The sequence below is a fragment of the Saccopteryx bilineata genome, chromosome 7 (assembly GCF_036850765.1).
Source record: "Saccopteryx bilineata isolate mSacBil1 chromosome 7, mSacBil1_pri_phased_curated, whole genome shotgun sequence".
NCBI lineage: Eukaryota > Metazoa > Chordata > Mammalia > Chiroptera > Emballonuridae > Saccopteryx > Saccopteryx bilineata.
This window is the reverse complement of record NC_089496.1, coordinates 112,035,767-112,055,766: the sequence shown is the minus strand read 5'-3', so window position 1 is coordinate 112,055,766 and position 20,000 is coordinate 112,035,767. Positions and strand designations below refer to the sequence as shown.

At 54.5% G+C, this 20,000-nt stretch overlaps 1 protein-coding gene across 9 annotated transcripts in view; it reads left to right on the top strand.

Moving 5' to 3' along the window:
* EBF3 (EBF transcription factor 3) overlaps positions 1 to 20,000 on the top strand; it is a 121,791-nt gene that overhangs the window by 89,997 nt on the left and 11,794 nt on the right. For all 9 annotated transcript variants that reach the window (XM_066239350.1, XM_066239357.1, XM_066239355.1 and 6 more), the window contains exons 10-11: positions 628 to 754; positions 18,382 to 18,470. In XM_066239350.1, the coding sequence (XP_066095447.1) occupies positions 628 to 754; positions 18,382 to 18,470 (216 nt within the window). The remainder of the gene's footprint in view (positions 1 to 627; positions 755 to 18,381; positions 18,471 to 20,000) is intronic.

Genomic DNA, 20,000 nt, shown 5'->3' with positions numbered 1-20,000 from the left:
GACGTTCTCCAGTGGCTGGTCCAGAATGCCCCTCCCCCCCACCCCGTGGGTGGGTTGGACGGCTGTCACTCGTGCATGGACACGAGGCACTCTACTTCACCGTCCCCCCCCCCAGCAGACGTTCTCCAGTGGCTGGTCCAGAATGCCCCTCCTCCCCCACCCCGTGAGTGGGTTGGACGGCTGTCACTCGTGCATGGACACGAGGCACTCTACTTCACCGCCCCCCCCCAGCCCCCCAGCGGACGTTCTCCAGTGGCTGGTCCAGAATGCTCCCCCCCTACCCCGCCTCCACCCAACCCCGGGGTTTCAAACCTGCAGTAGGAGGTCCCTGCATACACTGGAACAATTAGTGTTTGCATTACCAGAAGCAGGTTTAAGGGGACATATGGTGGCAATTTTCATATGAATGATGCCCTGTGGCCTTTCCTGAAAACTGAAACCCGGGATCATTTGTAGATATTTTTCTTAAAAAGGACTAGATCCAGCATCTCGGGGTGACAGCTAGGAGAGGGCGTCCCGAGACGATGGTCCAAATTGGCTCATTTTGGTAATTACGTCCAACTGGCGAGTGTCCCCCCTCTCAGGGCCAGCACCGCTGAAAGCCTGCTCACTGTGTGGTTTTTGTAGCTGATAACCCCCCACGCCATCCGAGTCCAGACCCCACCGAGGCACATTCCTGGCGTTGTTGAAGTCACCCTGTCCTACAAGTCCAAGCAGTTCTGTAAAGGCGCTCCTGGACGGTTTGTCTACACTGGTGAGTGCACGCTTTCTACTTCCGTGGCAGCTGGGGAGGCCCCTGGACCCACAAGCTGGGTTCCGTCAGGTGCACAGTGTGTGTGTGTGTGTGTGTGTGTGTGTCCCTGTCCCAGCAGGCGAGACGCTGTGGGCTGGCAGCTCCTCTGGCACGTGATCTTGGGCCCCTCCCAGGTGGCCCTCCACCTTCTCAGCCGTGGAGCAAGGTGGTGGGGTTATTAGTAATGAGTCACACCCTGCTTCCATCAGGTGTGGCTGCCCGTGGGACCGGCCTGTGCTTTGGGGCCCTCCAAGCCCACGTGTCACTTTGTGCGGCTGCCCCGTGATGTCATTACTGCTCATTTTGTGTAAGCTGAGACTCAGAGGTTAAGTCATGTGCCCAGGGTCACGCACCCTACAAACGAGCCCCCCCCCCTCCAACGTGAGCCAGGCCTCTGCTCCAGGCCTGGGGTGTCGCACCCTATGCCTGATTGCTGCTGCTCCTGCGAGGGTCTCAGACCAATGACCACCGGGAAGGGTGGCCTCTGAAGTGACTGACCCGTTGGCCATCTGGAAGTTGTCTGATACGACGCCCTCCGCGGGCACGCTCACTGAACGGGGTTCCTTCCAGCTCACTGCGAGGAACACCACAAATACATGTAAGGTGTGTTAGGACTTGGATTTCTGTCCTAGCCAAGTGCAAAATCTGTAACATTTGAGAGAGGTGTGTACCCTGGATGGCACCTGCTGAAACCCTGTGAGGAGGACAGGGTCGAGGACTCGTCCTTGATAGGTGTGGGCAGTGAGGGTGGCCGGCAGTCCATGGCAGGAGCCTGGTCTTGAGGCTTGGACAGTTCCATCACCAGTAGCAGGATGCCCCAGTGCTGGTCTGGCCTCTCACAGAGATGTGGGGCTGTCCTCTGGCCTGGAGACAGGTGACATGTGGCCCGAGGTCCCTTCCACTTTGGGATGTGAAGAGTGAGTAGAGGTTACTCTACCCGTTCTTAGGAGGAACAGAATGCATGTGAAGTACAGAATGTAGATTCTCCCAGTGCCCACTTGCCAGCAGATCCAGGGGTACCCCGGGACCAGCCTGGGCTGCCAGCAACACCTGGAGTCCACGATGGGAGAAGCTGTCTTCTCTTTCAGCCTCTCAGCTACCCCTGCATGTGGTCAAGGTGTGTGTGTGGGTCCCTGCCCCACACCAGGGGCCACTCTCTCCCAGGGGACCAGCACACATTCTCAGGAGTCCAGAACTGAGGAAGAACCCTAGGCAAAAAGCTGTGAGTGACAGGAGCCAGGGCCGGCCCACTGCTGGGGTCCGGCTCCTCTTGGTCCCCTGCTGAGGCCCAGACCCTGAGAGAGAACGGCTTGAGCAGTTTGTGAGCCTTCTAGTGTATGGAAATGGGAAGGCGTGCGGAAGGGGTGACAGACTCAGCCACCCTGGGGGGCACGCACACACCTCAGCAGGGTCCCTGGGAACGGACATCAGCAGGCAACCCCGGGCGGGGGACCTCTCTTAGCACCGCTGCACTGGGCCCGTGTCCTGCGTGCTGCAGCCGCACCTGCTCACGTGCTTAGTATGTGTCCCTGTGCAGGCCGCCGGCCACGGGCTGCGTGTCCCGGGATGGCTGGCCGTGAACGTCTGGCTGCAGAGGCGGCGGCGTCCAGCGCTGGTCTGCCAGGTGGTGCCCGTGCTCTGGCCCCCGAGAGCCATGTCTGCTCGCCCCACCCGTGGGTTTGTGAGGGACAGGGAGAAGTTAGGGGCTGTGTCCAACCCGTGGTGGGTGCTCAGCTGAGGGGTGCCTCCTGTAGATGGTTTCCAAGGAACACCTTCTGTCTAAGTCCTGAGTCCCTGAAAGGAAGGGACGTTTATTATCCCCTCAGGAACCACGTCCCATGTTTGTCATGTGATGCTTGGGTCCCGGGTCGCTTTGGGACGCTGAAGGAAGCCTGACTGCACAGACAGACATGGACAGTTTATCCCCCTTGGACTGTTGGGTCCTCGTGGTTGAGGTCCCGCATGGGGGCCTCAGCGTATCTTTTTGTCAGCCGGACCTCGGCATTCAGATCTCCTCCACGCACGTGGGCATTGGGGCAGGGAGACAGGCTGGCTGTTGGCAGTGGTGACTTTCTTCTGAGATGCGATGGCGGGAGGGTCCAATCTTCTTCCCTCTGCTGCCTGTTGACCCCTGAGGATTCTGCCCCTCCGGGGAGAGCAGAACTGGACCGTGGGCTGAGCGTTGTGAATAACGGTACATTTGGAAAGGGAGCTGGGGGCAGGGCCGCCTGTCACTGGCCGGCAGGTGTCACGTGGGAAGGGGCCACTCCAGGGCCAGTGTGCGGGGTGGGGGGTTGTGGGGGCAGCCCCCTCTGCAGCCCCTGCTGCCCTCCAGCTGGGCAGGGCACTATCCTGGGCCAGTGATCTCCTCTTAGGGTGTCTGGGGTATTCCCCCCGCTTCCCCCTAAGGGAAGGTGTTTAACCCCGAGTTGGTTCTGGCAGCCACCATCTTTATTTCCACAGTGGACGTGACGTCCGCTCCAAGGATTGGCCTTGTCGGGCCAGAGGTTCAAGAAGCTCAGCTGCCCGAGGCTTGGGGGTTTTCTTCGTGAGAGTTCTCCCACGAAACGGGCCTTCAATGAAACCATTCAGCAAGCAGGGGCCTTTGCTAGCAGGAGGCTAATTTACTGCCTCCCCCACCCCAATCATTAACGGGAATATACATTTCAAACGCCGTGTAAGGGATACGGGGCCCTACACTCTCAGGGAGCAGAGGAAAGCAGGGGTCATAACCTGTCTGACCTGGAAGCTTCTGTCTGATTTGCATGGCCCTGAAATTGATGGGGACAATGAAGTAATCACTGGGAACTGCCTCCCCCCACCCCTGAAAACCGAGCCAGCCCTCCCCTGCATGGCAGGACTCAGGCGCGCAGCCCCTGAGGGGAGGGCACCGTCCCCTGGGCATCTGGCTCCCATCAGTGTCCCCCCTCCCCATCCCCCCGGCCCGGAGGCTGCTGGGACACCCTCACATTGAACCTTCCCGCCAGCAGCCAGCCCCCTCGGGGATAATGAACCTGTGAGCACGCAAGGAGGAGGGGCCCCTCCCTCCAAGGGGAGAAAGGCCTAAATGATTTGTTTACAGTGATCTGAGAAACACCAGATTCTTCAGACCCAGACCCGATCAGTCACCCCCGAGTGGGCGTGGGCGCTCTGCAGCCCCCACCCCAGGGAAGGGGAGGTGGGCCAAGGCCATCCATCCAGGCCCCTCTGCCTGCTGCTTTCAAGTACTATAAAGACACAATTACCTTGGGAAGCAGTGGCAGTTCAGTTGATTAGCACGGTGAATTAAAAGAATGAGTCACAAATGACATGTCCGGCTCCTCCATACTAGTCCTTTGTATTCCCAGCGTGCGTCACCCCTGTTGTAAGAAGGTCAGAAATTAGAGAGAGAGAACAATTTTCAAGCGGGTAGCACTTAGGAGCAGAATTAACAATCACTCTGTATGTAATTGCCAGTTAATAGTAAATTGCCTTCTCGACTGTAAAATGCAGTCTCAATGCCGGGCACCTAAAATTAAATTAATGAGATATTTTGCCGCCTTTTAAAAGCGAATAGTGCAAATTAATACCTGAGCGCCACGCTTGTTTTAATATTTGTCTAATAGTGTATCATTTACTTGCTTAATAATAATTAACGTGGTCCCGGAATAGCCTACCTCAAGAAACCCGTGGTAACGGGGCAGAGTGAACAGTGTCACGTTCATAATTTCACTGGTGGAAACACCCAATTGTTAAGAGCAATCAAAGACCTTATTTTTTAATTAGAATAGAGGCACGGCCGTGCCGTTTGAATGAAGACGAATTGGAATTCGTCTGCTTCTCGCTGAAATGATGTCAGAACAGAAGCTCCTTCTAGAGACAGGGTGGAGCCAGGGCTGAGGCGTTCTTGCGCAAGCGTGCGTGGGATGCGGCGTGCCTGTTGTGGTGGATGGGTTCCCACGACACAAAGGAGGTCCAGCTCATTGGTGGTGGTGTTGCTTGACGCGGGGTCCTCCAGGACACTGGGGCGGCTCATGGCGGGGAGGCGGGGCTCCTGCCTGCCGCTGACCCTTTGTACCCAAATGTTTGGCTGGCTCACCCTCATTTTAGAGATTTTTTTTTTGCTCAATTAAAGAAATTATCATAAATTAGCAGGAGTCAACATGTCATCCGCCACAGGCCAAATCCGGTCACTTGAGGAAGACGTTGGCAGCCGATAGTACACGTGTCCACGGCGGGCACAGACAGGAACTTGTCTGCCGGATGGTGGCCCGGGGACATAAAAACGATTATTTTCTGCACTAAGACCTGCATTCAGTGTTAAGCTTATGACATCGTTCCTCAACCAGTAATTGCTAACAGTTTGTGTCCTTTCTGATACAGTGTTTATGTTTTCTGCCTTTTTAATAGTAAAAAAAAAAAAAAGTCAGATTGTGCCTTAAATGGGCACCATGTCATGGGGCGGGGAGGGGGGGTTTGGGGGGAAGACAGCCTGTCCTCAGGTGCTGTCCTGGAGTGGCAGGTGACAGTTCCCTTGCCCGTGACCCACACCATAGCTTCTGGCCGGCTCCTGTTGTTCCACCCCCCAGTTCACTTCACCCCCTTGAAAGGTGCTCGTGTTTCTGAAGTGGTTTAAAGAGCTTTGTGTGTGTCAAGATGCAATTCTGTCAACAGCATGGTGACGCACGGTAGAGTCAATAGCGCCCTTGACCAGGGCCAGCGCCACGAGCTGTCTCCCAGGCCAGCGCTCTTCAAACAGATTACTTGTATCCACATAGCAGAGGGTGCCTAATTGCCTCCCACGGTTCACATTGTTGTTACTATGTTGCACTCTGTGCTCATGCGTTCCCTCAGATTGAAACCGCCCGAGTATCTTCACCATGCATTTCCAACCACCTATGTGGGTGCACTGGAGAAACAGATACTTTAATCACGGTCTGAGAGTTTGGGGATGCATCCAGCCAATTCAGTCAGTTACTCCTGGGCACCCCCATCCATTCTTGCCCGTGAGACCCCCTCATCACCCCCCGGCGGCACTGGGTGGCGCCGTCCAGCCCTTTCTGCAGTGTGGCTGCTCTGGTCCTAGCTTGACAGAGGGAGGTATCTGTGGAAGCCCACGGTCCCCTGGGAGGGCAGACACCCTTGCTTTTATAGGCGATTAGCTATGGGCAGAACAAGTGGGGATGTGCATATTTTTAGCTCGGACCCTCTGGAGACCCTGCACTGGACTGGAGAGCCAGGATGGTGACCTGGATACCCCAGAACCTGACCTCCTGCCTCTCCTCCTCCCACAGCTCCCCCTCCCACCCCAGCTCTTGTCATTTGTTCTCATATCGGTGGCAGAGGGCAAAGCTTGCCCACTTACCGAGATGGTGTGCAGGTCTGGGAGTGGTGGTGTTTGGGGGGGGGTCATGCGTGGGTTTCCTACGGCCGCAGGGGAAGAGAGGGTGCCCGCCTGTACGTTATGCAATTCAGCACTGGACTGGGGATGGCCAGTTAATCTGCCAGCGTGCCCAGTGGGTGCTGGACGTGCAGGTTCAATGGTGTGTCCGTGTGAAGAGCGGGTCTGCCAGGGCTCCTGGGGTCACCGCTGTCCCCTTGCTCCCTGTCTCGCCGGAGACCAGGAGAATGAGACACACCGTTTGTGCTATGGCACAAGTAGACGATTTGTCCTAATCAGTGACACCCATTTACTAGAATTGCTTAAAATGAACTATACCTCATACAGAAATCGCACATTTAGAGGCTTCCATTCATCATCTGAAAATTGAGGCCAGTAAACTTTTCTGCTCCTCCAGTGGGATCGTAGGCACGCATCAAAATGTTAAAAATGATTGGTGAGAGGGAGCTGTCACCCATTTATCAAGGAAAAGAACATTATTTGCTAATTTCCCAACCAGGCTGGTGACAGGGTGCTTCGTCTTTGGACCCACGGTGACCAGCATGGCCTTTCTGTTATTAGTACAAGTCAAGCGCTTTTGGGCAGTTGCTAACAAGACACATTTGTCTGTCATCAGAGGGGCTTTGGTTGTTTTCCAAGTGGCTGTGACCAAAGTCTGCCCCCCGCGCCCGATTGGCCATGCTTTCTGGGCGGCGCTCGCCTGGGAGGAGACACCGGCGGATAAATCACGGAGTTTCCGCGTCAAGGTGACGATATCGACTCTGCAGCCCCGAACCTGACGGAATGGCGAGGAGAGGAGACAGCTATTCATCTTCCCCCAAAGGACAAAAGGGTCATTGCGCTCCAGTCAGGGACTGTGGGGATTGGGTGTGCGGGGAGGCGGGCCTGGCCCTCTGCGCCAGTTGGGGTGGGCAGGGTCCCGCCTCGCTGCCCCGCCACCCGGGAGGCCCAGGGAGGCCCGGCTGCACAGGTGTGGATCGGGGTCTGAGCTGCTGGTTGGTCAGGTGCCTGCTGCACCCCTAAGAACAATGTGGGAAGGGCCCAGAGAGACAGTGGGATGGCGGGCTACGAGCCAGTGACCATTTAGAAGCCCGGCAAGATGACTACGACCAACCTAAGTGCTGAGCAGAGCAGAGATAACAAGGTGTGACAATGAGACGTCAGTGCTGATCTGGGGATGCATCAGAGCCCCGATGTCACCAAGACCCTTAAACAGAAGCGTGCGGCTCTCCTGACAAGGGAGGGCAGAGATGGCCCCATGGCCCCTTGAAGAGGAGAAATAGGAGCTGACCGTCACTACGCACTTCCCTTTGGCCTACCGCAGCCTTCTGCCAGTTCTGTGGGACTGGATGTGCAGCTGGACGTGGGCAGCGGGTTGGAAGTGGACAGGGAGGGCGTGCCACTGCAGTTGTGGGGGGAGGGCTCCTGCTCTCTTCCAAAGGCTTGACTTGTGGGAAGTCCTTGGACCTGTGCAGACATATCTGCTCCAGGCTGAGGCCGAGACCTCACAAGGTCAGGCTGAGGAAAAGTATATTTAAAAAAAAAAATCATCCTTCCAATCAGTTGTAGAAAATGCAACATTCTAACTTTCTGAGAATGGTTTTTCGATAATACAGCAAAACGAAAGGCTGTCAGTGACAGGGACCACTGGCGACGTGAACACAAGTTTTGAGTGCCATCAGCGAGCATGCGCAGTGACTTGGTTCCCAGGGACCCGTGCGTGTGTGCAGCTCTGGAAGGCTCCTTGCAGAGCGTGTCAAAGTTTAATACAGAGGCCTCCACCGCCGGTCGGGTCTTGGTGCCACTGGTCCAGCCCATCTTTAGAGGAAGTTCTTTAGGTGTTCTTGGTGGGGCAGGGGGTCACCTCTTCTCCCTTCCAGACACTGTCCTCCTCACTCTGCACATCTTCCATATGCAGAAATCCCACAGCCAGACACACGGATCCTCTTCCACATGCAGAAACCCCACAGCCAGACACACGGATCCTCTTCCACATGCAGAAACCCCACAGCCAGACACACGGATCCTCTTCCACATGCAGAAACCCCACAGCCAGACGCACGGATCCTCTTCCACATGCAGAAACCCCACAGCCAGACGCACGGATCCTCTTCCACATGCAGAAACCCCACAGCCAGACGCACGGATCCTCTTCCACATGCAGAAACCCCACAGCCAGACACACGGATCCAGCTGGGCAGCCCCTCTTGGTGTCTGTCCGATCGCCAGGGAGGACAGGAAGTCATGGCGCTGAGGCCGTTGGGGATGGGTGTTCTCCTGGGTTTCTTCTCCATCGTTCATCCCTTTTTCTCCCAGGAGAAGGCCCTTGTCCAAATGCCCCTCAGCTGTCCTGTCATAGCCCTGGGACAGAGGGGCCGGTGGTTGGCAGTGCCACGCTCCTCCTGTCCGTCTCCTGAACCCACGCACCTGGCGCTGGTGACCGCCAGACGCTTTAGCTGTGAGACTCACTTTCCCCCTGGTGTTGAAGACCAACTTTGTGTATTTTTTTCTCATGAAGATGTCCACAGTGCAGAAACCTCATACGTACCCTTTGGGCCTGCTGGTGCTGGGCTGGTGAGCAGGGACCCACGCCAGCGAGGGGCAGCTCCTGGTGTTGCGTGGTCACGACGGGAGCGACCTCACGTCTGCTTCCCGACAGACTGGGCCCCAGCCTGCAGCATGTCCCAGACTGTCCACGAGCTGCCTTGTGTGCTGGGGTCAGTTTCAATAGAGGTAACTTCTAAAACTGACTTAACACCACGAGGGTGTGATATGCACGTATTGGGAGATGGTGCTCCTGTCCTCAGGGAGCTCAGATGTTTGTCCTCGGTGGTCCCGGTCTCAGTGACACCGCTGGCTGCCTGAGCCCTGACACCATGGTGGGCCACCTGCATCCAGCTGTCACTCATGCCCGCCTCTTGTCCTCACCACTGGATTCCGTGATGATGTCCCTTCTTCCTTTTGCACTTGGGAAATGCCAGCTGACATCCATCTGGATGATGAGCATGGTGTCAAAGGCTGGGATGTCGATGCTCACAGTCGACGTGATGGGGTGTTCAGTGCTCACCTGCAGCCCAACTGGGCCAGCTCCTCAGCTGGGCACTGCAGTTGATCCAGAAAAGGAGGGGACCCTCTGGGCTCATAGGTGCTCAGGGTGGGCGACACGTGGCCATGGTTGTCACCAGGGAAGGCAGCTGTGTCCTCACCTAGAGCCCAGCTCTGGGCTGCACCAGGCAGGTGTCTGATACATGACCCCATTTACAACCCAGCTGACTCAAGCAGAAGAAAAGTTAACACAATAGTCACAAGTGGTGTGATGTCATTGGGGAAGAGGCAAGCTGAGGTGCTGTGGGGTTTTCTGAGAGGCTCCCTGAAGGGAGAGTGTGCAGGTGGCCGGGCAGGCTACACCCTGAACACACGGCAGTGGAAGCAGAGAGCGGGTCAGGCTAGGCGTGGACGGGGCTGCCCGGGTCGGGAAGGGGGCGTGGGCACGGCTGCAGAGGCCTTCGGACCCCAACACAGTTTGGGATTTCAGGGCTCCTTATCTAGAAATAGGACTGTTGCACATGAGGACACGTGATCCAGAATTCTAGGCTCAAGGGCTGTGGTTTGGGGATTCCAGTATTGATGTTTTTCTTGGTGATGTCTTGAAAGGCTCTGAGAACATTCCTTTTCTGTATTCAGCCCGAAATGCCAGGGGGTGGGAATGCCTCTGTGGAGACTGAAAGGGCGGCGGTGTCGGAAGCCGCGTTACAGGGCACGTGGGAGCCCGTTCCCTGTGTCACCACTCCCTGTGGCGGGGCTGCCTCGTTCGTGCCAGGGGGGCCCCGAGGCATTTGCACAGTCCTGATGGCACACAGACCACGGCGGCCTGCCCCCAGTTCAGGTGTGGCTGCCCCACAGATCCCCATCCACACTAGAGGGCTTTCACTGAAAATGTATGTTGATGTCACTCACATAACACAGAATTCACCCCGAGCCTATGCCGAAGTGGTTTTTAGTAGAGTCACCAAGTGGTGCGGCCGTGACGTTCACTCAAGAGCATGTTCATCACCGAAGGAGCCACTCTGTGTCCATCAGGCATCCCTGTCCCTTCCTCTCCATTCCCATACCCCCTCCCTCTCCCCCGCCCCAGGCAACCATGCATCTACTTCCTGTCTGTCTCTGTGCATTGGCCTCTTCTGGATGGTCCCCACCCCGTGTGGTCCTTGGTGACGGTTTGAGGGCCTCCCCTGCGTCGTCACGTGCCCCAGAGCCTCCTCCCTGTGCACAGCAGCGGAGTCTTCCATTGTCGAAGGGGCCTTGTCCTGTCATCCTGTCATCGGTGATGCGCCCCTTGGGTGTCACGACACACGCTACTCTGAGACACCCGTGAGCGAGTGTCCGTGTAGACCTCCGAGAAAGGTGACGATCACGTTGCCTTCTCAAAGTGGAAATTGTTGTGAGACTTCCATCATCAGCCTGTATTTTCAGGAAGCCTGTAGTTGTGACTCCTTATTTCGCACACCTGCTTTGTGCTCTGCAGAAAGCAGGGCAGGTACCATGCTGTAGGGGGTTGGCGCTGTGGGCAAGGAGAAGGGCAGAGCCCTGAGCAGGCACCCGATGGCCTGGGAAGTGCTTCCCCAGGGCGGGGGGTGCTGGTGGCTTCGGGAACATAGGAGGACAGGTCTTTCTGCGGCAGGGACACCCAGTCTGGGGAGGGTAGGGGTTTGGGAGGTCATTTACCAGCTCGCCTTTGAAGCAGAGATCTTTTTAGGCTGGTGTGAAGTGTGTACATCCATTGCCCTGTGGCTCTTCACTGGGCAGGTGTCCCGTATCTCCCAGAGGGTCGGTCACGCCAGACATTTGACTATCCCTTAGAGAAGGGGACCACACAGGGCACCTGGCCTGATTTCTTCGCTAGCCTGTCCTTTCCCTGGGTCCACAGCCCTGCAGTCTGTGTAGGAGAGGGTAATATTTGCTCGAACAGCTTTGTGGGAGATGCCATGCCCGTACCACACAGCCATTGCCGTGGGGGTGTATCCCCCCGGGGCCAGAAAGCCACCAGGGAACCCTGAGCCCTCTGTTCCTTAGCGCCAGGCTGGGCCTGGTGGAGGGCGCTGGGCAGGACTAGAGAAGCCGTAACCCATGCATGCCTTCTCAGAGGTACAGTGTAAACAGACTCTTTGAGCGCAATCCAACAGTTGTCAGCGGGGTTTTAGTTTGGTAACAAGGAAGACAAGCTGTCCCCTTTTCTGCATTCCGTGTCACATCACAATGCCGCCGTCCGCTGCCGGGCATTGGTGAGTGGAAGCGGGTCCCCGTGCCTGTGGCCAGTTGGGCCGTCAGTGGGAACACGGAGCTGTGTTCTCCATGCGAGTGGGGAGCAGGTGCCGGGTCTTTCCAACTAGAAGTCAAGCGAGGTGTTGGCCCATCCTTAGAAGTCTTGGTGATGGAAAGGACCCTGGGGTTAAGCGGGTCGGAGGGGCTTTTGGGGCAACCACAGTGAGAAACGAAGGCCGACCTTGGGCGGGGAAACCACCCCGCGCCGGATACGGGAAACGCCACGTCAGTCTGATGAGGGCGACCTGGGGTTCATTGCTTGGTGTTGAAGAAAGGGGGGAACCCCCAAAGCTCTTCTGGTTCCCAGGGGTGACCCGGCTGCCCCCCAGGAGGGGGGCAGGCCGGGGAGCCAGGGTGGCGCCTTCCAATGAGCGATGCGGAATCTCGTGGCCTTTGTGTTCCCGGGCAGGCCACCGTGGCTGGCTCACTCACCCTGCCGAGTTCTGTGATTGAAATTCATTGCCAAATTTATTGAGAAATTAATGAGAAAAGCTGCGAAGTATTGACTTTGAGAGGAAAACACAACTCATCTTGAATGAGGAGGAAAATGCAGCAATAATTTAGCCACTATTGATTTGGCCCTGTCCATGTATTGATCTTCATTTTACAATATTAATTTGCACCTGCAATCGGCTGCAGAGGGAGCCGATTTCATTTCGTGGCGGCGTTAATGCGCAAAGCATTAGGTGCTCTTAAGAAGTGGGGGGGGGGCATTCCAGGCCGCGTCGGAAGGCTGATGTTTTCCTACCCCCCCCACCCCCTCTTCCCCATTTCTGCTTGTTACTGAAATAGACTAAAAATTAATTTTTTTTTGTCGGACAAAATATGAAAGCAGAAACCCATCTGAAATGCGGCCCTCCTCTCGGCCGCGCCGGGCCCCGTTTCATCCGCGCGAGGAGCCATCAGCTGCCTGAAACTCCAGCCACCTCTCATCATCATGCCCGGATCAGTTCAAAGTTCATGAAATTTCTATGAGCATTGATCTCGCCCCATTGATTTTTTTTTTTTTTTTTTTTTGCAGCCGATCTTTGAAATTTTAATTTCCCGAGCATCTGAATTTCTTATAGATGAAATGCGCTTGGAGGAGACAGTGGATGATAAAGTGGAGAACTTAGCATCATTGTAAAGCCTAAAAAAAAGGGAGAAGGGGGATAAAAAAAAGCAGCAGGTTTCTGGGGGGGTGGGGGCGTGATGTAGGGGCCCTGATGAGGGTGAGGTATCCAGAGGGGAGCTCACTACCAATTTTGTCTTCGGTGGCCACACATTTTTAGTGCAACATTTTTTTTTTATACCGTCATCTTTGAAAGAAAAGCTATCTGGAGAAAACAGCGGGACGGAGGCGCATTCTTCACTGCGCAATCACACGCTCACAGCGGTCTTTATCACCTGGTCAAGTTCACCTAGTTACTTATCAGTGGGACATTTAATAACCTCAAGGTGATATAATTGCTATTGGCATTTTCCCCCCCTTGGATTCAGCTGGTTAATGTGTAAACTACTTGTCAGCAAATAGCACTTTGTCACTGAAATCACTAACACCCTCTAGAGGGATGTCTTTGTATTGAGCAATTTAATTTTACTTTATTTAATTTTTACACATTACAACCTGTGTTCATTCAGGCACACGGAAGGCTTGCCGTCTGCTGGGGCAGGGCCCGGGTTCCCCGATTCCTCATGTGCACTGTATCTTATTTAACCGGCCCCATCGCCTTAATTGACGAGCGTCCCGTCCCTCGGATAAAAAAAAAAAAGGACCTGCAGATGTTCTGATTATGTAGTTATGCTGCTAATGTGAAAAACGGCCTCATTACGAGGATCTGTTTGGAGCTAGAAAATTACGGCATTATGACAAATGCATGATTGGGAAGTTACAGGAAGATGATCATTATTGAAATGCAACGGGAACTCGCTTTAATAGCGTCAGCCAGCAGCTGGGACGGAGCAAATGAATGTCTTCCTGTTTTTATTGTCGAGCCCAGCTTCTCTTAGGGCGTCTGGGCAAAACCGAAAACTTCTCCCAGCTCCAGGGGCTGGCTTCGGTCTGAACAACGACAAGGTGGGGCTGAGGACCCAGGTGAGGGGTTCCTACCTGTGGGCGCCCCTCCACCCCGTCCTTGCGTGGTTCACGACGTGGCTGCAGGGACCCTGAGTCGAGGAGCGCTTCGAGTTGGGGTCACAGTGCCCTGGCTGGGCTGCTGTCCACCTCAGCTCCCCCAGGCAGGGGCGGTCGGGAGGTGACCAGCACAGGAGGACGTTGCCTTCCTGCCCTGGCCCGGGCTCCATTGCCGGCAGGGCACCTCCAGGCCCAGGTTGGGAGTGGGCAGCCCCTGGCAGCTGCAGCAGCAGTGGGGTCACTCCAGATCCCCGTGGGGGCGGCTTGCCCCAGTCTGAGCCCCAGTGCGTAGTAGCTGCTTAATAAAATGTTGGGTGGTGGCCCGGACTGAGGCTGTCCGTCCGGCCCTCTCCCTCCCAGGGAGGTTACTCTGTAGGGAAACACTCGTAGTCCACACATGCCATCTCTTTTCCAGTCTGAAGTGCTGTTTCCGTGCTGCCGACCCAGAGGTCCCCACCGTGTCCCCCTTCCTCTGCGGCGTTGGGTTTCCGTGTTCCCGGCCTTGCTATTCAGGTCTCATCACGTAATTATATACATCTTGGCGTATTGGAGGTGAACTCCGACTGCAGGGCGGGGGGGGGGGGGCGGCTGACAGAGAGGGTTAAGCCATCAAAATGCAAACGAAAACCACGTCTGTCACCGGAAACGACATTGCGCGGACCCCGGCCCATTGGCTGACTTGTTTCTCTGGCCGGCTGGCCGCAGCTGCAGCTCGGGGGGGGGGGGGGGGGGCTGACATCGCGTCTGTCCGCTGCCACGTTAGCTCTGCCCGTCCCAACGTGAACTGACATCGCCGACCGTTAAAATTTTATCAATTGCCGTATGATTAATCCCCCAGTACTCAGGCGTGACTTAAATATTTAGAACGCGTCTTCTGTTATGACTCTAATGCATGTAAAGTAACGAGATTAACTCTGGCACGCACGCTCAGATACATTTAAATGTGCATCCTTCCCAGGCTGTCGGTGAGGGTAGCGTGCAGGCATTCGGGGAGGGGTCTCGGTGGCGGTGTCAGGCTGTGTCTGTGTGACCCGTGCCGGGTATCTGGCCTGCCCCAGGCCACCTGATTGCTGGCCCCATTTGGCTTGGAATGTGATTCCTGGCTAGGGCTAGCCCTCTGATTCATTTGGATTTTATTGCTGTGTAATTTTCTTATTCTAAAATAAAAGGTCTCCAACAAAAATTACTATGCATTAGGCCGCGGTAGCCTGCTCAAATGGATATTAATACAGTTTATCTCTAAAAGGGACGAATAATGTATTTGAAACAGATAAAAGGCCCTCCGCTAAATGAGGAATGTTAATATCTTATGGCACGGTTAATAAAGAGATATTTCACAAGGGAGATTTGTTTTATAACTTTTGATACAACAGCCTTATAATCTGACATATCTTAAATGATATAATTTCGTGTGCGCATTCATCTCTTTTATACGCGCAGCGCCTCTTAGCAAGACTTGAATTCAGAACAAATCACGGCACTAATTACGTCAGGGGCGGCGGAGACGGGGGTGGAGGAAGGGGAGCGGTTCACTGCAGAACTCATCCGCCAAGATGTGCACAGCTCCGTGGAGGTCCCAGCCGCAAGTTGGAAGCATAGGGATATGTTTGGAGACATGTCTTGTTTTTTTGTTGTTTTGTTTTGTTTTTTTATTTCCCCCTCTCTCTCCTTCCCGCAGAAAATAACATTTGTTTTTGTTGTGTTTAAGGCAGAGTTTTAAATTAATTTAACCCAGTCACACATGTTTGGAGACTTGCAATAAATTGCTCAGGAACCAAGTACATTAATTTACAGCTCTCCCGACGCTGAAAGATGCACGGGCGGGAGGAAGACCTTCAAATATTAACATAAAACAAATTCGCTTTCTTCTTCCTCGTATTTCTCCGCCCCCCACACTCCCCTCGCCGTCCCCGCCCTGAGCTCACACAAGGCTCCTTCTCTAATTATCCACGAGGTCAGTAAGCAGAATTGGGAAGAAGCGGGGAGATCAATACAAATTATCCCTGAGCAAACCAGTGCTGACAGTCTGAATTGCAGCATATGTTTACCCAAAATCAGGCAATTTATCTTAATATCAGCAAAGTAATGCAGTGCAGGTGAAAGGTCAGGCAATCTCTCCCCCTCATAATTACCCAGTTCTGAAACAGGAAAGTGGTATTGATTGGCCTGGCTCGGTGCTCGGTGACTGGACGTGCCCGAGCCCTGCCCTGCCTGGCTGGGCCTTGCCTTGTAAACTCGGTGCGCCGAGGATTTATGAGATGTGTGCGAGGGGTCCCGGGCTCCTTCCCTTCACTGGTGGAATTTGCTGTTAGCAGAGCCTCAGCGACGCCCCGTCCGCCGGGCACAGAGTGGGGGGCTCTGTGCAGTGCGGTTTGGCACCCGGAGGGTGGTCAGCGGGCTCCTCAGACCGCAGCTGCTCTGGGAGGCATTCAGGCCGATTGGGACACACACACACACACACACACACACACACACACACACACATGCACACCCCTCCCCCCCAGTGATCAAACACTTCCCAGAGCCTGGAATGGGCATCGCTTCTCCTGTAGTTTCAAGACAAGGTCAATTTTTTTTCTAATTTTTCCATGTAAATTCACTGGGCTTCCAGTAGCCAAGCCCCCAGTGGAATTCCCAGCGGCTGCAGCAGCCTCCCCGCCCCCGCCTGGCCTGGCAGAGACCTCCAGCGCCCAGTGACGTCATCTTCCAAGCAGCCTGCCCAGTGCCGGGCTCACGCGGGGCCACGCATCCAAGGTGGAAAACGCTCTCAGTGGGCTCTTGGAGGCCAGAGGTGGGAGGTACCTCGCTGCTTTAAAATATTTTTGGCCCTAAACGAAGAGCATCAGCTGAACTGAAAATGGTGGAAAAATGTCTTTCCCAGAATGAGAGTGTGCGGTTATTATTACAAGTCATAAGCTTCTGAGAGCTTGCATTAAGGCGCCTATCACCTGTCAGGGGCATTTGCATGAAATCAATAGCGGCCGCCCATCTATCTTTCCTGATCACCTCTCATCAGGCTGATACATTAAGTCAAACAGTCATGGTGATTAGCTGGGAGAGAAAAGAAACCCTGACATGTGAGAAATGCACAGTGGGCCGTCATTTTTTTGTTGTTCCCTAACCAAGAAACGTAACACTTGATCTCATCCCTTTTGGACCCTGTGGCTGGGTGAGGCCCGTCCGCCCCCCGCTGCTCGTGTACCGTGCTCTCCAGCCTTGACACCCTGGTCCCGGCCCAGGTAGAGACATGACAAATTGTCCCCCAAGTCAACACTGACAGCCTCTGATGATTAATGGTTTGATTATGAAGTGGTTTTACACATATAGAATTTACATCACAGAGAGTTAGAAATTTTGCCCTGTCACATATGCTGGGGCATGTTGAAGAGCTTCACTATTTGAAAAGGGGAAAAAGAAAAAAAAAAAAAGCGAAATCGTGGCCAAAGCCGTGTCATGTAAAATCAATACGTCGGATCAATGCTTTATTAACAAGAAAATGTCTTACTTCACATTCCTGTGCGGACCTTTGTCTCCGGGAAGGATGATGGAATGTCAGATCATATCGCGGTCCTCAACTTTCAGGCCCGGTATTGAGCGCACGCCACGTCTTCCGGGGGCGTGGCTTTGCGGGGGACCTGCCGTGGACGTCCACTGCCGGCCGCCCAGGCACTCGTGGATAACACGGTGACCAGTTATTTACGGGAGCACATGCAGAGGCAGCCCCTCACCTCCTCCCTCCAGCTGTAACCCGTGTGTCTCAGGCTGGCGGGCCCGCTTGGTCGCGTGGCGTTCATCACCAAATTACGTGCTGACTAACGAGCGATGGCCCAAATTGCGGGGTCGGTGCGTCGCAGAGATGGTGGCGGGTCTTATTAGTCTCAGAAAGCCTGATTTATGTCACGCCATGCGCCATGGCGTGACTCCACGGAAAACGCTATCTACATCGAGAAGTAATGTACTCTTAATAAAGTATTTCCATCTTAACTTGCGTCTCCCAGGCCTCTGGGCTCAGTTTTTGTTGGAGTCAGGCACAGCCGTAATAAAAGCCCAATGGCTCCCTTACAAAGCTTGTTAAACACGGAGTGTGCAGTCGGATGGAGTCCCGGCGTGATTCATGCACTGAACACGGCGCTTGTGCCGCTGATTTATGGCTGTGCACAGTTCATAGTCAAAATTACAATTTGAGGGATAAAAAGATTAATTACTATTTGTGGCCGGCAATTTCGTGGGGCTGGTGGAATGATAGCGCCCTACATCAGCTTGTAGTCAGCCATTCACAGATTATTAAAGCTTTGCAAGAGTAAGTGTTCCTTCTGCCTGGTTTGTGCTCCGCAATATGCTAGACAGAAAAGGACCACAGGGATAAATCTGAAGCCAGCAATAGCCGGACATATGTCATAATTGCCAGTTTCCCATAAATCCCTGGCCGGTGTGGAAGGCACCGTGCGACGTAGACAGTGCTCCTGACAGTGGTGATTGCTACCTATGGCCCCAAGACCTGCAACTTTCTGACGGCCCCACCATTTCCACAATATATTGAGTCACCCTTTGACTTTCTTCCTAGTCTAATTATAGATTAGAAATCATCATTGCTTTTATGTGCAAAAGAAAGGGGGGAAACCCATTCCTTAAGACAGAGCGCGCGTTCGAGGGCCGCTTGCCTTCGAGAGCATCAGTAACGCCGGTTGCACGTTTCTTGGTAAGCCTGCAGTCAGCGAGTCGTGGATGGCATGAAAGTAACGAGCCTGACCCGCATCTCTTGTCCTGTTACAGCCCTTAATGAGCCGACCATAGATTACGGTTTTCAGAGGTTGCAGAAGGTGATCCCAAGACATCCGGGCGATCCTGAAAGGTTACCCAAGGTGAGTAAAGGGGCGGGATTGGGGGGGTGGGCCGCTCGTGGTAGTGGCTGCCACAGGGCTGGTTCCAAGTTGTGGGGCAGCGGGTACCCTGGGGGTGGGAGGCTTCTGGACGCCCCAAACCTTGAGGCCGCGTCCAGGCACCTGTCGGCTCAGGGGCGGGCAGCGGATGTGGGCAGGGGGGCGGCGTGGTCCCCGGTTAGATGTTTCATCTGTGCTGGGAGGGCCAGGTTTTTCAGAGGGGAGAAGGAAGGGCTTCTGTGGTACAGATATTTTGGATTCTGTAAGGGGAACGTAAACTTCGCGTAATGAAATAGTTCAATTAAACATTTTCCACTCCAGTGGCCGGTGCCGATCTCTATCTGGGCAGCCCCAGTCTGATCTGTGATTACTTGAGTCTTGTTTTCCTTTCATTTTCTAAAGCTCGATTCAGTTTAATCTGTTGTTTACAAAGCTTTTGTTATAAGTCCCTGACTTAGCTGGCTAACAAATGAAGTCCACATATTAATATCTAGGGGGACGTTTTCATTTAAATGCAGCAAAGACAAAAGCCGCCCCTGTTGTTGATGCACATGCCACCTATCACAGGAATTTCATTTTGATGTATAACATTAAAGATAAGTCAGGCTTATAATTTTCTCTCTCCTTTGATGAAGTTGTCTTTCGCGCTCTCTGGAAGCCATCTCTGATTTCCAAGGCAGCGTGGAAAACGCAACATGAAAGATGGAGACAGCACGCCTGTCTTAATGTCCTCCATCCCCCCATGTGCACCCAAGTCTTGACCACCTGAGTTATATGATCCCAAGAAACCCTTTTAGATATGACCTTTTTAAAGTACAGTGTGGACAGAAGCAGCATCATTAGGCTCCTGTCTAATTCATGAGCGTGCCAGCCCTGGCCATCAGATCGTCACTGTCACAGCGAGGATGGCGGTGAGGGCGGGATGGTTTTCAAATGCAGAGCAGTTCATGGAGGGGTTCTGTCCCTGAGGGTAGGGCTCCAGCCAAACCCAGACTTTAGTTTCCCTGGCAAGAACTGAGGCCGGCAAGGCGCTGCCCCCTCGAGGGCCCTGCCACCAGCCTCAGTCCAGGGAGTGGCTTTGTGTTGGGTTAGCAACTGGGCTCAGACGCCCCACACAGACAGGCTGTGCGCACTTGGCAGGCCTCTGCAGACACCTGAGTTTGAGGCTGGGTGAACTCGGACAGGGGCCCTCTGGGGTGGGGCATCCAGGCCCTCCTGCCCCTCCTGCCCTCCTGCAGGGCCCCCACCTACCGTACAGCCCCTCGGAGCTTCGTCAGCTGGTGTGGGTACCACAGGTGACCAGGTGCTCGCCGGGGCCCTCACTGGTGAGCCGTTAGCCTCCTCCAAGCTACCAGTCTACATCTGGGCACAGCGGGCCTGCAGGGTTAGGGTCCTGTCCAGCTCGCCCTGAGTCCCTGGACTCTTCAGGGCCTAGACGGAGCTTCTGAGAAGACTGTCAGTCCCAGATAGGGCAGGGGAGGAGAGGAGGAGAAGGAGGAGGAGAATGAGGAC